This window comes from Phyllosticta citriasiana (assembly GCF_038021145.1).
Source record: "Phyllosticta citriasiana strain CBS 120426 chromosome Unknown IWZ02scaffold_3, whole genome shotgun sequence".
Lineage (NCBI taxonomy): Eukaryota > Fungi > Ascomycota > Dothideomycetes > Botryosphaeriales > Phyllostictaceae > Phyllosticta > Phyllosticta citriasiana.
The window spans coordinates 1,530,771-1,544,172 of NW_027117280.1; the positions used below are offsets into that span (position 1 = coordinate 1,530,771).

Here is a 13,402-nt window from a genome sequence, read left to right on the forward strand (position 1 = left end):
ATAAACGTACGTAGTATCCCCTATAGATAGCTCCGTCTTAGATAGCCTATAGCTCTAGTAAGACGTAAAATAATTAATTAATTAATTAATTAATTAATCTATATTACTCTTCTTTAGTTTAGCTACTACTTCTTAGAAAAAAGCCTATACGTTAATAAGTTATTACTATATATAAAATTTTTAAAAAATTAAAAATCACTATACCTACTATAACTATATAGCGCGGGCTTATACGTATATAACTAAAGTTAGAAAGTAAAAACCTACCCTCTAAAGTATCGTACTATAAGTATACCCGTACCTACCCCCTAAGGGGAGGCCCTACCTAACCTAGTTTCCCTTCTACTAGATAGCCGTAACTATAAAATCTAGGACTCCTATATACTACCTAGCCTACTACCTACTTAACTAGCTAATAAACCTAAGAAAATAGACTAGGATACCCCTATACTATCTAGTCTACTACCTACTTAACTAGCTAATAAACCTAAGGAAATAGACTAGGACTTCCCTATAAGCCCTATCCCCCTATTATTCCTACTACTTATTATACTAGGCCTAATTAAGAAATAGTATACTAAGCTAAAGAGAACTATCCTAGTAGATACTTCTAAACCTAACCCTACCTACTAAGGAAAAAGAACTAGGGTTAGATTTCGTCTAAACTTTAATACTACCTAGGAGGTAATTAATATAGCCCTCTCTTACATCCTATACGTAATAAACCTTATATATAATATAAGTAAAAAGTAAAGACTCTATAACCTTAGTAACGTCCTATAGGATTATACTAAGATAGGTCGCGTAGGTAATATATTATTAGTTCTTACTATATAAGTTTACTCCCGTAAAAATACTACTTATATACTAGGAGTAAAGGTTTACTAGCTATAAAAGCTAGTTATCCTTCCTATAAACCTAGCTAAACTATCGTATATAACCTAAGCCTAGAAAGTAACTACTACTAGAAAACTATATATAATAACTCCTTACCTAAAGATAACTATAAAGCTAGCTACTACTCCCCTAAAGACCCTATAGGATATATAGGTTATTATCTAGTAGTAAAGTTCCTTCCTAGACTTTAACCCTCTCTCTATATAAAATAACATTAATAACGCCTTTAAGAACGTAGGTATATCTAGCCCTATTATGTTAATAGTAATATATATAGAGAAGGGTAACATCCTACTTACTAGCTTACCCTAGTACGACTCTAAATTTCTTACCTCCTATAAGAACCTCTTTACTTACCTATTCCTAGATACTATAGTCTAGGAGAACTAAACCTAGTATAAGGTTATTATCTATAGCATCCCTCTTAAAGACCTACGCTTACTTAATATTAGATAATTTATTATAGAAGAGGTCCGTACCTTTAATCCTAGCCTTTCTATTATTAGAACTCTATACTAGCTTACTTTAGCTAAAAGAAGGGCTACCTAAAAAGTAGGGTTAGTCATTATAGCCTTCTATATAGTAAAAGAGGTAGAGATAGCTATCTTAAAGCTATTCTATCTTATAGGAGTAAGTATAAGGGTTATAAAACTCCTTAGGATTACTCTAGACGTATAGTATATAAAGTATTAAGAATTTAGCTATAGCTCCTCTAGGTATCGTAATAGGACTAAATGCTTACTATATACTAGCCTCTATACTATAGAAGAGCACGACTATAACTACTATATAAAGAGAGGTATAAAATATACCTATATAGCGTTAAAGTATAGTAACTATAATAGTACTTATTACTTCTAGAACCTAAACTATTCCTATTATCTAATAAAGCTATCCCTCTAGCATAAATATTAGGTTACCTTAAAATTATACTATTAGGAATAGTACTAGAACGCTATAGTAGAGTATATATATAATCTACCTTACCTACTACTCTATACTATATTTACTTTTCTATATACGCCTTCTTTCTACCCCCCTTCCTTTTATTACTCTTACTTTATACTACCTATATACTTAGATAATAGTAGGAAGGCTAGTTCTTAGCCCCTCCTTACCTAAAAAGAGCCTAGATAAACTATCTATCTATAATAACCCTATACTAATACTATACTAAGAATTATACTTTATTATATAAGACTCTTTAGCTAGGCATTCCTACTTACCTTATAAATATATATAGTATCCTCTATAGATAGCTCTATCTTAGATAGCCTATAGCTCTAGTAAGACGTAAAATAATTAATTAATTAATTAATTAATTAATCTATATACTCTATAGTAAATTATTATATAATAATAAACTAGATAGTCTAGGTACCCCTTACGCGGTCCCTTAGCTATTTACGTACGGGGTAGCCCCGTCCTAAATAGCTAATCGGCTCTACTAGGACGTAAAATTAAATTAAAAAAAAAAAAAAAAATCTACATGAAGCTAAACGTTGTTGTATATATGGTATAAAATCGCTAATACCTGCGACACAAGCACAGCTGCTTCCAAGCAGTTAGAAGCCCACAACAAAATTGGCGAGGTGGCCGAGTTGGTTATGGCGCCAGGTTAAGGTCACCCTTAACGAGTACAATCTGATTCCTGGTGGGGCAACCCGCGCGAGTTCGAGTCTCGTCCTCGTCAACATGTTTCTTTTTGCTTTCGCAGCATCCGTTTTGCTGTTGCCGTGGTGCCTGGCAGAGAAAAAGGTGTGTGTGGTGTTGAAGATTTCTGATAGAGTCCGTGCGCTGTTACCACGCGACTGTGCATGTGCCACGAGGCAGGCTCGTCTTGCTGGCGCCGTTAAAGACTGCTCGTTGTGTCTCGCGCCTGCTTTGCCTGCCCTGTCCCGAACTTTTTTTTTTTTTTTTTTTTTTTTGTCGCCCTCGCTTCGGGCATGGCTCGGAGCGCTGGCATTTCTTCGTCTGCCAGGAACGCTCGCAAACTACGACAGGCTGGTGGGCCGGCTGCTGGGACGGGCCCGACCCGAGGAGAGGCACTCGGGGCCCGGGTCGTCGCGTTTTCCGCACTCAGTAGTGCCTCCACCGCTTCACGTCAGGAGATGGGCGGCTCGCTTCGATGGACCGGACGGGTGAGCTGATGACTGACGTAGGTAGGTAGGTAGGTAGGTAGGAAGGGGATGATGAGACAGACGGCCAATGCGTTGTTCGGCGCTGCCCGCGCCCGTCCCCCCCTCCCCCCCCCCTTCCGTGTGGAGACGGAGGCAGCGCAGGCGCGCGGTACGAATAGCGAACGAGCTGGCTGACGCGAGATGAGGCGAGCTTGCGGTCTGGCTGGCGGTGGAGAGATGTGGCAGTCAGGAGCAAGGCGCAAGGCAGGGTGAGATGGGGAACAACAGGCTGGATGGATGGATGGATGGATGGATGGATGGATGGATTGATGGCATGATGGCATGATGGTCACTCGAGTTTCGGGGTTGACTGTGCCGTCTGACATTGCGGCCGCTGTGAGGACAGCCATCTCGCTCGACTGGTCTCACCCCTATTTCGTCTCCGCAGTGGTTGAAGTCGTGATGTTGCTGTGGACGGCCGGCGGCGCACAGATGCATGTAATGAGGCAAGAATGCAAAGAGGAGCTCATACATGTATGATTTGGACATGACCGCGCGCAAAATAGAGAGGAATTCATTAGGAGGAGGTAGTCGATTCAGGGGGCAACTTTCGAACGACGCGGCGGGATGCGAAGGAAGGAAGACAATCAGAGTGAAATTTCGGCATTCATAAGACTTCTATCTCGCTCTCTGAGCAATCATGTTTCAACGCCAAAGATGGGCACACGCATGTGGCCAGATCTGGGAAAAGTAGTGAGAAAGCACGAGGCGAGAAGTTTTGCATGCCAAAAAGAGAAGCGGATAAAAGGAGTAAGCTAGACAAAATATTCTGAACGAAGACCACATTTGGACGTCGAACAAGTCGATGATCAGGACGATGGGCGTCCGAGTCGTTGCAAACTTCGTGGAGTTCTGCCGTAGTCTCAGCGAGTCGATGGTTGAAGGCTTCTCACATTTACCCCTGAAAAACCGTGGACGCTCCCGAGCAGTATTGCTTCGTTGCTCTCTCGCTTTTAGTTGTTTTCTTGCACAAGACATCGAAAACGATGTAATCCACATGTCCAAACATCGTCACGATTGTATGGCGTGCACGTCTCCCGCCTTGTCTTTCTGCAAACTGGTACAGAACGATTGTTCCTTTGTAGAAACTCATTGTATACGCTCCAACAAGCTTCGGATTCCCAGCGAAGGGTATCATAGGTGACGGCGTCGGATGAGGAGTTGATTGTTGAGCAAAGCCGTCATGGCGAAGATAATCAGCTACCGCCGGCGAGATGATTGGAAGTTGGGAGAAGAAGAAAGAAGTCAGTCAGTTCGAAGGACGTTGAGAATATGTCGCAAGGACGCGCACCTGCACTTGACCCAGTCATTCAGGCACCTACCTGCTACTCGAAGATCCATGGGATTCCTGAAGTATTTGAGGAATGAGAAAGCAAAGAGGGTTGAAGACAAATTATGATAAAACGTTGCACGTATGAAAGCAGCACCCCCAATCCCGAGGTACAGAGGACGGGGTAGAGAAGAGTCATTCCTCATTCAATTGACTGCACAACTACAAATGAAGACAGAAGCCATGAGCAGTGGAAAAAGAGCGTCTTCTCCACCAGCAGCACCAAGCCATACCCAACCCGTCAATCATCAGTCATGCGCAGCAGACTCAAATCCGTGGCCTCCTTCCTCTTCTTCTGGATCCAATCAATCGCCTCAATCAAGTACGGTATGAAGCGCTGAGGGTTCTCGGTTGCCGGAAAGTGTCCCAACCCTTCCATGATGCGGAACCCCACGCCGGGGATTTTGGCCGCCGTGGCTTCGCTCATGGCCGGCGTCGTGCTCCAGTCGTACTCCCCCGTCAGCATGAAGACGGGGCACTTGCGCGTGTTGATCGTCTTGAGGCGCTCGCGTCCGTCGAACCCGCCAAAGTAAAAGTCCAAGTCGCCGTGGAAGATGCCGTAGGCTTGTCCAGAGTAAGTGTGCCAGAGCAACGCCTTGTTGGATGGAGGTGCCGTCGGCGACGCCATGCCGTAGACCCATTCCGGATTCCAAAGCGTCTGGTTGATATATGGGGAGCGGTCGTTGGAATTCCGCGCCGCACTGATGTACTCACACCTGGAGAAGGGTAAGTCAGTCTACTGTTTGCAATGAACGAGTGGTCCTGTTTGCTCACCCTTGCAAGGGAATGGTTCCAGCAGCCCCGACCTCCTCGTGCCTCATGGCTATAGCCAAGCACACCTGTCCTGCCATTGACGCGCCGCAAATGATTGGTTTCTTGAGCCCAAGCCTCTTGACCGTGGCAGCGATAAATCCCACATACGCATCCTCGGTGTTGGTGTGCGCTCCAGGAGGGTAGGCCTTTATCGGGAAACTGCGTCCATGACTTGGAAGGTCAACCGCGTACATGGAGCAACGGTCCCTCATCCTCCGATCGTTCATCACGCCGTGATACTGCCTGCTGTCCGATCCAGCCGTGTGCAAGAAAAGAATCTGCTGTCTTCCCGAGCCCGCCTTTTCAATGAAGATCTTGTTTCGTCCCCATAGCGGCGCAGTAATATACTTGTACTCGCCCGTAATGTAGTCCTCTTCAGTGTCGGATGGGTCCGGATCAGTCGGAGTGTGTCCAGAGTGTGCTTCGCGAATGAGTTCGAGAACGCGACGCCAGAGGTGGGAAAGATGGTTGAAGTTCGCCTCGGAGCCTTCGACCTTGACGCCCGGTAGTCCACGCGTGAGCATTCCTGGGTTGCGTCAGTTCATTTCACATTAGCCCGATACTTGCGCGCTTACCCCAGAAGCTTTGATACGGATTGATCGGAACCTGCCTAAAGAATGCTTCCCAATGCTCTCCGGGAGCCACAAGGGTAAAGGACGCTTCAGCATCTTTGCCGACTTTGATCACGCCCTTGCCGTTGCAAACAGTCACAACGAGTGCGACATCACTTCCCTTGGACTTGATGGCAAACGTCTGGGGCTCCTTGATTGCATCCGTCGTTGCGAAAGCGAGGAAAATGCTGTCCGTTTTGAAGGAATCATCGAGCTGACTGAGGATATTCGGGCCTCCCAGCGCCTCCGGGAGGTTTGACCATGGTTGGACCGCCATTCCGGTGGACGTCGACTAATCGAAGTGGGGAGGATGCGGGAAATGTGATGCTGCTTCTGACTGATGCTCAAATTATGCTGCTTGTCAACATGCAAAAGGACGCAAGCTGAGGTCTTCATCGAGCATCGGCGAGCAGCTCCAAATAGATGCAGGGAATGAGGGGTAACTCCATTATGGTTTACCTGATACAGGCAGCCCGCTGGTCCAATGGTGAGCTTGCAAAATGTTATGCACCGGGTATTGGCCATCAACGTCATTCTGCGCCCAACACTTTCCTTATTGCCATGAGAGGATTTGCCGTAAGATGCGTAATAGGGCGTCCGTATAGAATGCTGATCCTGGCAGATGCGGGGGGATCGACATGCGGGGACATATCGCGGCGAGCGCAAGAGTTTCCGCGGTCAGATGAAACCTGTCAGCGGATATTTTTGATACATCTTGCTCAAGAACACAATAGTTCTTCATCCAAAGGCACTGCCCTGATTGGTGCATTGGCGGCGGGAAACGCGCAATGCCACGGTAGCTTGACACCCAAGAGCAACTTGCGCAGCCCCATTTCCTAGAAACTCAGTCGTCTGGAAGCGAAGTCCAAAGTAAGCGATTGTTCACGCACCATTACATCATCCACAGGGGAAAGCCGACTGATAAGAGCCGTGAGGAGTTAGTTCCGCATCATTGCTTTTGCGGCGGTCAGGCTAACCTTGAATCTGCCAAGCGTCATGCGCGGGTCCCGGCTGACAAACGAACCTAGATATCTGGCTTCTACCGCAGTCCAAGGGCTGAAGGCGTGTTGATCTTTTTCAGCGTTTGATGACCAGAGGAGAATGCCATGCAGCTGAGTGCTTTAGGTTGCGGGAGAAGCATTTCGAAGGAGCGAAAATCACAGGCAAACCCGCGCCATCGGAACTGCACAGGAAAAAGCATTTCGGGGTCGTATTATTCCCTGCAGCTCAAGACATGGTAGTCCACAACCCGCTAACCAAAACTCGACTCATAGCGGCGATTTGAGCTGTCCGAGATCCTTCAGATCCAACTCTACCTGTTTTGAAAGCTTGTTTGTGGATTCTGTCGGAACTACGGTGTAGGACTAAAAGCGTCACAGTGTGATTGAAAATAAAAAGCAGTAGCTCCTCTAATTTCTCCATGGTGCTGAAGAAAAGTTCCTCGAGCGCAGCCGTGGTATGAGGTGGGACTTCTTTGGCACCTACCGTGGCGTGTACCAGATCGACGCGTCCATGCACGATCAAGCGTACACGCGCCTGAAGGAGAAATGTAGACACATCAATGAACTCGGGTTTCCCGAGCTCCCTTGTGCCAAAGACTTTTTGTCGTCGAATTTCAGACTTTGGACAGTGTCTTGCCAAGTTTTGGCATATTTAGTCAGTGTTGAGTTGGCAAAAGGTGGACCCCAAGCTTTTGGCTTCCGCGTACACCAAGTACATTGTGCAACTTCACGATTGCTATTGTCGTTCCCGTGCCAATCTATAGAAAATCTGCCGCATGGTTTCCGTCGCACTGACAGTAGACGGCAAGCGACGCTAAGCAGCGTGCGGCGTCCAGGGGGTGATTAGGACTGATCATGTTCAATAGCTTTTGGTTGGACGGAGATACTCGTATCGTATTAAAGGCGTCAAAGGGCACCGTGACCGAACAGCTCGTCAAGGTCAGGAATCTGTCTTCCTTAATGCAGAGCGAGGAAATACTCCGCCGCCAGCTGGGGCGAAGACAATTTCTCGCAATATGAAAAAGGCTTATCTATCACGAGCTTCATACGGCGGTCGCGCATTGCACTTTCGAAATTGGAGATATCTGCCAAGTGCATTGTGAGTAAGTGGTGATGACGCTGTGGAGTCACGACCACAAGTGACCCCAAATCTCGAAAATATGTTTGAAACCGTCAATTGAAGCGCACGTCGAGCTGTCCTAAAGTGGCTCAAGCAATGCACGACGTGAGAGTAGAGTCAGGTGTCAGACGAATGCTTCATGATATGCTGACTCCTCCCTTGTCAGCTTACCTGTCAACGATCGATTTCCGACTTGAGTCGGATCCCCACCCTGGCAGTAGTTCAAGTCCGGAGCGATCGCCTTCAAATTCTAGTCCCTTCGATCTTGTTGACCCCTGTTTCGGCATCTGCATACCGCACTATCAGCAAACATGACTTTCTATTTTGACGACCTACTCTCTGCGCGGGACGCCGACAGTATGTTGAACGGCGACATATCTCTCCAAAACCTGCGTGGTAGATCCATCGACAGCGACGGAACAAGTCTCCATCAGAATCGACCCAGGCCCAGGAGGAGGCTATACAAGAATCAAGCTCGATACCAGACACCGAAAATGTGTGCGACATGGTTTTGCAGAGAAAGTCAGCCTACCGAGGTAGCTTGCAGACCTTGCAAAACTGCCAAAGCGGGTAGTCGGCCGGGATCACCCCTTTGGATAACAAAACCAGTATCGTCATTACCAAAACGCCACACCAGAGCGACGATTTGAACGACGGAGAGCTCCGGTATCTTTACGAGCGACGAGAGACGAGCGACTCCACCATCGCCGCAACAACAAGATTGTCGAGGGCCTCTTTGAAGTCTCGCCTGCTGTTCATTGGCATTGGGATACTCTGTCTGTTCATAGCGCAATTAGCGCAGAAAAAAATCGTAACTTCATGTACTACCGCTAGACCCAGGGAGCCGCCCAGCCCAGACTCAGAAAGCTGTCGTTCATCGCCAAGGAAGTGCCCTGCAAGCTTGCTTGTGGCTCTCGCGTTAGCCCATTTCCAGGGATCCGACCGAAAGGCGACTCCCATGACGCCCACGCAGACCAGCTTGTTTCCTGATATTGCTTCTGTCGCATTTATCACTCTTTGTTCACCACAGGCCACCTGAACGCGTCGCTCTCGAGTTTTCCACGTTGATCACAGTCCGGACCGACCTCACGAAAGAAACGGTGCTGATTGCTCGAGGACGGCCGGCGCGCTTTATGTGGATGCTTTGAGGAATACAGCATGCCGAGGCTGAGGATATCTGCGTATGGAGCACTGCATGGGACTCTCAACGACTGGCTGTGGTAGAGCGCATGGCGAGGTTGACAGATTCGTTCGTCCTTTGTCGAGGGTTGGGGACCCAAAGGCTGCGTACACAAACAATCATCTTTGATGTGCCGGGATTTGGTTGGACATCTGTGCGGGAATGAGGTTAAAGAGGGTTGGATGACGGACGTGTTGGTGTTGTTGTGCTGGGCCGAGCGCGCTATCCCTGCATCGCGGTTCCCCCACGTGGGTGCTTCCCGATAGCCGAAGAGCCTTTTAGAACCGCAACTGCTGTGCTTTGTCACTTTCTCTCTGCATCTTAGCCATGGGGCGTCTCACTGACCTTGCTTGCACACCACTGAGGCATAAAAAGTTAACCACTCCGTCAGTTGTGATATCTGTCGTCTCTGGAACAGCTCTTTACCTATGCATCAAAAGCATAGCCAACTCGCGAAGCCTCTCTTGCGTTATTCCATCTCCACGAACAACGGTCCTATCCAAGCTTTCTGCTGCTGAGAAAGAGGCCTTGCCATATCCGCCAGATGTACTGCCTGGGGCGCGGGATGTCGCGACTCCATATGGTTCTTTGAGGGTGTATGAATGGGGCCCTGAAAATGGAGACAAGGTTCTGCTGCTTCATGGGATTAGCACGCCTTCAATAGCGCTCAATGGTGTGGCCAATGCACTGGTGAAGCGAGGGAGAAGGGTCATGCTTTTTGGTAAGTCACGCGTCTAAGTATTGGGCGTCTCCTACTCTCCTACTCGGTTTTCAATGTCAGCTGCGGATCCGTATGCTGTGACCAAGTCGCCTTGCTCAAGAATGGACATGATATGGTCCATGTCCTGCTGTGCAGTTTCTCCAGTACAGGCTTGGAAGAAGGAACAATGTCGCCTGTGTAAATTTCTCGGGCTGCGCAAATTACCTCCGACGGAGCAGTGCCGTGGGCGACCACTTTGGTCTCTTGGCGGATGTTCTCTGACGCTTTTGCAGATTCCTTTGGCCGTGGTTACTCTGATGCACCAGCAGACCTCCCACATGACTCCCGGCTATACTCAACGCAAATATTCCTAGCCATCCAGTCATCTCCCCTTTCGTGGACGGGTGAAAATGCTTTTTCCATCGTTGGTTACTCACTGGGAGGTGCTGTTGCGGCCGACTTCGCCTCCTGGTTCACACATCTGGTTTCTTCTCTGATCCTGATAGCACCAGGAGGAATCGTCCGGAAGACTCGCGTCTCATGGAAGAACAAGCTTCTGTACAATAGCAGCAGTGTGCTTCCGACTCGGCTCTTGAATTCGTTGGTTTCCAGGAAGCTCTACACTCCACCCAACTCCGGAAGTGATGCCTCAAAAATGGTATCAGGTAGTATGGTCTCGGCAGAAGATGCTGCTCAAGCGGAAGCGGGTCAGCTCTTTGAAGGACAACAGCCCGTAGTACCTGCGTCGGAATGTTCCAGCCGCATCAAAACTCGCCGTGGAAGCATGGAGTCTGATCCAAGGCAACTTGTTCCGGGCAGGCCAAATGCGACGGCTGCAAATGCGGTGAACTGGCAGTTGCGCCACCATTCTGGATTCATTCCTTCCTTTGTCAGTAGCATTCTTCATGCTCCGATATACGAGTGCAATGAGCGTTGGCAAGAACTCGGACGTCGCCTGAGAGAAAAGAAGGCCGAGAGATCGATGGTTACAACGGAGGGAAAGAGGCCTAGAAGAGATGTTTTGCTCTTGCTGGGGTCGCAAGATCCAATCATCGTCAAGGACGAGTTGCTGCAAGATGCAGAAAAGACGCTCGGCATAGAGAATTTTCAGGCGACTGTTCTGGAAGCTGGCCATGAGGTCCCCATCAGCATGCCGGAAGATGTGGTAGCGGCCATGTGCGGGTTCTGGGGTGACGGGCCGGATGCGTGAAAGGTTTGGATTGAAGTTCGGAGTGAGTCCTGCTGCTTTTACCAGTCAAACATTGTCAAGTGGACGATGGGCGTACCAGACTGAGAGATGGTATTAGCTAACACATATGTCACCACAGCGAGTGTTAAAAGAAGTGGCAAATACCAGGAGTCGCACTGCGACTGGGCCTGGGGAGCCGTCATCCGCCAGCATTGCTGCACCCAGGAAGTTGACATCTCCTCTAAACCGGCTGTGCAGAACTGCAAGGCATCATCGCCACTGGAAACAGACCAGAGTGTAGATGTTCGGAGATGGTTGACAGTCAAATGCGAGTCGCTTCTGCCAGCAACTATATATTTCTTTGATGGTTGTGTTGTCTCTTCGTGTCACTCGAGCGCGCGCGTGGTGCCTCTACCCTTCTTCGCGTGAGTCTTCCCAATCACCTCTACCGCTCAAATCTCCGGTTCCCAAACGGAACGCCTGCCGATTCCCTTCCTTTCCTTTGTACATTTCACCAGTTCCTTCGCAACAAAGGCTTGTGGCAGCTTCCATCGTGGTCGGCGACTTCGGCAGCATTACTCCAAGTATTTAACGGCCATCTGCCACCTCGACCTTCCAACCTCTACACAATCTCATCCACAGCACTCGAGACAAGCATCACATTCGAGTAGACGCTCCCAAAACAAATACGGCTAAGCCAACCCCCATCATGTCGTCGGTTTTCATCTTCAACCCGCTTGCGATGCCCTTTGTCCCGACTCAGAAGGACGACGATTACGTCGACTTGCCTGCCCGCAACAAGCCTCAGTCTACATCGAGCCGCCTTGAGCCTAACATCGCCAATGGCTCAGCCAGGGATCCAGTCGATCGCTTCGCTCTTGCGGTTGAGCGCACTTGTCGCAACAGCGGCGTGACCGAGCCTTTTCCATACTACACCGATCCCATCTCAGGCCAAGTCTTCAAGACAAGCCAGCCGCCCCCTCCAAAGCGTAACGTGAGCGAGAAGCAAGAAGGGGAGGAAGACAGAGCCACTCGCCCGGTCGACATCAACATGATCGTCCGCCTCCCGCTCGTCTTGAAGCTGGTCATCGTCTACAAGATCACCCCGGAGAAACCATACCGCGTCTTCACCAAGAACATCCTCATCCACACCCACTGCAGCACCAACGACACCGAGGGCATGGTCCACGAAGTCATTCGCGAAGACATAAGGGAATCCATCAAGAAGAACGACATGCCGCTCAAGGACATGAACGCCTACGCCTGCGGACGCGTCGACTGGAAGACCAAAGTGCACAGGCAAGTCGGCGACACGCATGACCAAGACAACTGCATGGGCGCCAATACCCCTCTCTGGTTCGCTCTCACTCCCCAAGTCCGCGAGAGGCTCGTTCGTGGCCAGAAGGTCGATGACCGCGATGTCACTCTGAGGGTCACGGTCACGGTCTTCGAAGGCTTCCCCCTTCGCTACCTCACCGGCCCATGTTGAACACAATCGATCGACACGACACAATGGCAGCAAGACGTCGAGGGTGGATGTGGATACGGTCGTGGACACGCCCTTTCGCCTGATGGAGCCTCATGGGCCTGGAATTGAGCCAAACGGTTGGCAAACCTACCTAAGTAGTCAAGTGAAAATTGCTCTTAGGTTTTAAACAAGCTCTATGACCCACGTAAATGCCCACTAGCTCTGAAATCAAAATCTTCCTGAAGCGCCGGGCGCTACTCGCCACACCCCCGTGAGCTTTTACCAGTTTTCCTGACCGTGTTGTTCTTACCATGGCCTTTGGCGTCAAGTACACTACAGCAAATTGCACATCGAACTTCTGGGACAATAGCTCCATGGCCGATGTATTCGATCCCCACTCAGTGAGTACGGCCAATGGCGAGGCCAAAGCTACTTGGACCTCCAAAACCAGCATTTTCACTTCTTCCTCTTCTCAAAAGCGCCATGCTCCTCATACGCTTTTAGAATTGCCTCCGCTTCCTCGAAATCACCAGAGACCATTAAAAAATCAGGGTCAGAACTGAATGAATCTTGAGCACAAGGCATGTGGACGTACGCTTGAGCCCAAAAGAATGTAGGAACTTCGTTTTGCTGCCCCAAGTTTCCTTAATGAATTGATTCTGACTGGGTAGCTCGCTCTTGGGCGCCTCGTCGCTTTTGGAATCTTCTTTTGGCGGCATCGGGTAAGAGTTCCTACGTTGCAACGATTTGGACGTCATGGATAGACTCAAGCTTGGCTAGAGAGTGGTCTTGGTTTGAGTAATCAGGAGTTCTGATGAGCGGGAGAGGGCCTGATGTCTTTATATTGCGAAGCTGCTCAATGAGTAGAGTGAAGGACAGGCATCGGCACCTGACACTGGGCTGGGCGCTTCGC

At 48.9% G+C, this 13,402-nt stretch overlaps 4 protein-coding genes and 1 non-coding gene across 5 annotated transcripts; 4 read left to right on the top strand and 1 right to left on the bottom strand.

Annotated features, from left to right (window-relative positions):
• Positions 1-2,276: 2,276 nt before the first annotated feature.
• IWZ02DRAFT_185847 (uncharacterized protein) lies at positions 2,277-3,279 on the top strand. The gene is made up of 2 exons (XM_066762344.1): positions 2,277-3,067; positions 3,224-3,279. Exon 1 carries the CDS (start codon positions 2,593-2,595, stop codon positions 3,040-3,042), a length of 450 nt encoding a protein of 149 aa, XP_066625380.1. The 5' UTR covers positions 2,277-2,592; the 3' UTR covers positions 3,043-3,067; positions 3,224-3,279.
• IWZ02DRAFT_t27 lies at positions 2,484-2,590 on the top strand. The gene has a single exon. It is a non-coding gene; the product is annotated as a tRNA-Leu (tRNA).
• Positions 3,280-4,362: 1,083 nt separating the features above from the next.
• Positions 4,363-6,246, bottom strand: IWZ02DRAFT_185813 (Alpha/Beta hydrolase protein). Its single transcript, XM_066762343.1, has 3 exons — positions 5,796-6,246; positions 5,182-5,746; positions 4,363-5,123 (listed from the first exon to the last, which is right to left on the bottom strand). Exons 1-3 carry the CDS (start codon positions 6,106-6,108, stop codon positions 4,649-4,651), a joined length of 1,353 nt encoding a protein of 450 aa, XP_066625381.1. The 5' UTR covers positions 6,109-6,246; the 3' UTR covers positions 4,363-4,648.
• A 3,204-nt stretch (positions 6,247-9,450) lies between these two features.
• Positions 9,451-11,388, top strand: IWZ02DRAFT_444778 (Alpha/Beta hydrolase protein). The gene is made up of 3 exons (XM_066767123.1): positions 9,451-9,853; positions 10,126-11,064; positions 11,161-11,388. Exons 1-2 carry the CDS (start codon positions 9,460-9,462, stop codon positions 11,040-11,042), a joined length of 1,311 nt encoding a protein of 436 aa, XP_066625382.1. The 5' UTR covers positions 9,451-9,459; the 3' UTR covers positions 11,043-11,064; positions 11,161-11,388.
• Positions 11,389-12,710, top strand: IWZ02DRAFT_444782 (uncharacterized protein). The gene has a single exon (XM_066767124.1). It carries the CDS (start codon positions 11,731-11,733, stop codon positions 12,508-12,510), a length of 780 nt encoding a protein of 259 aa, XP_066625383.1. The 5' UTR covers positions 11,389-11,730; the 3' UTR covers positions 12,511-12,710.
• Positions 12,711-13,402: the final 692 nt, after the last annotated feature.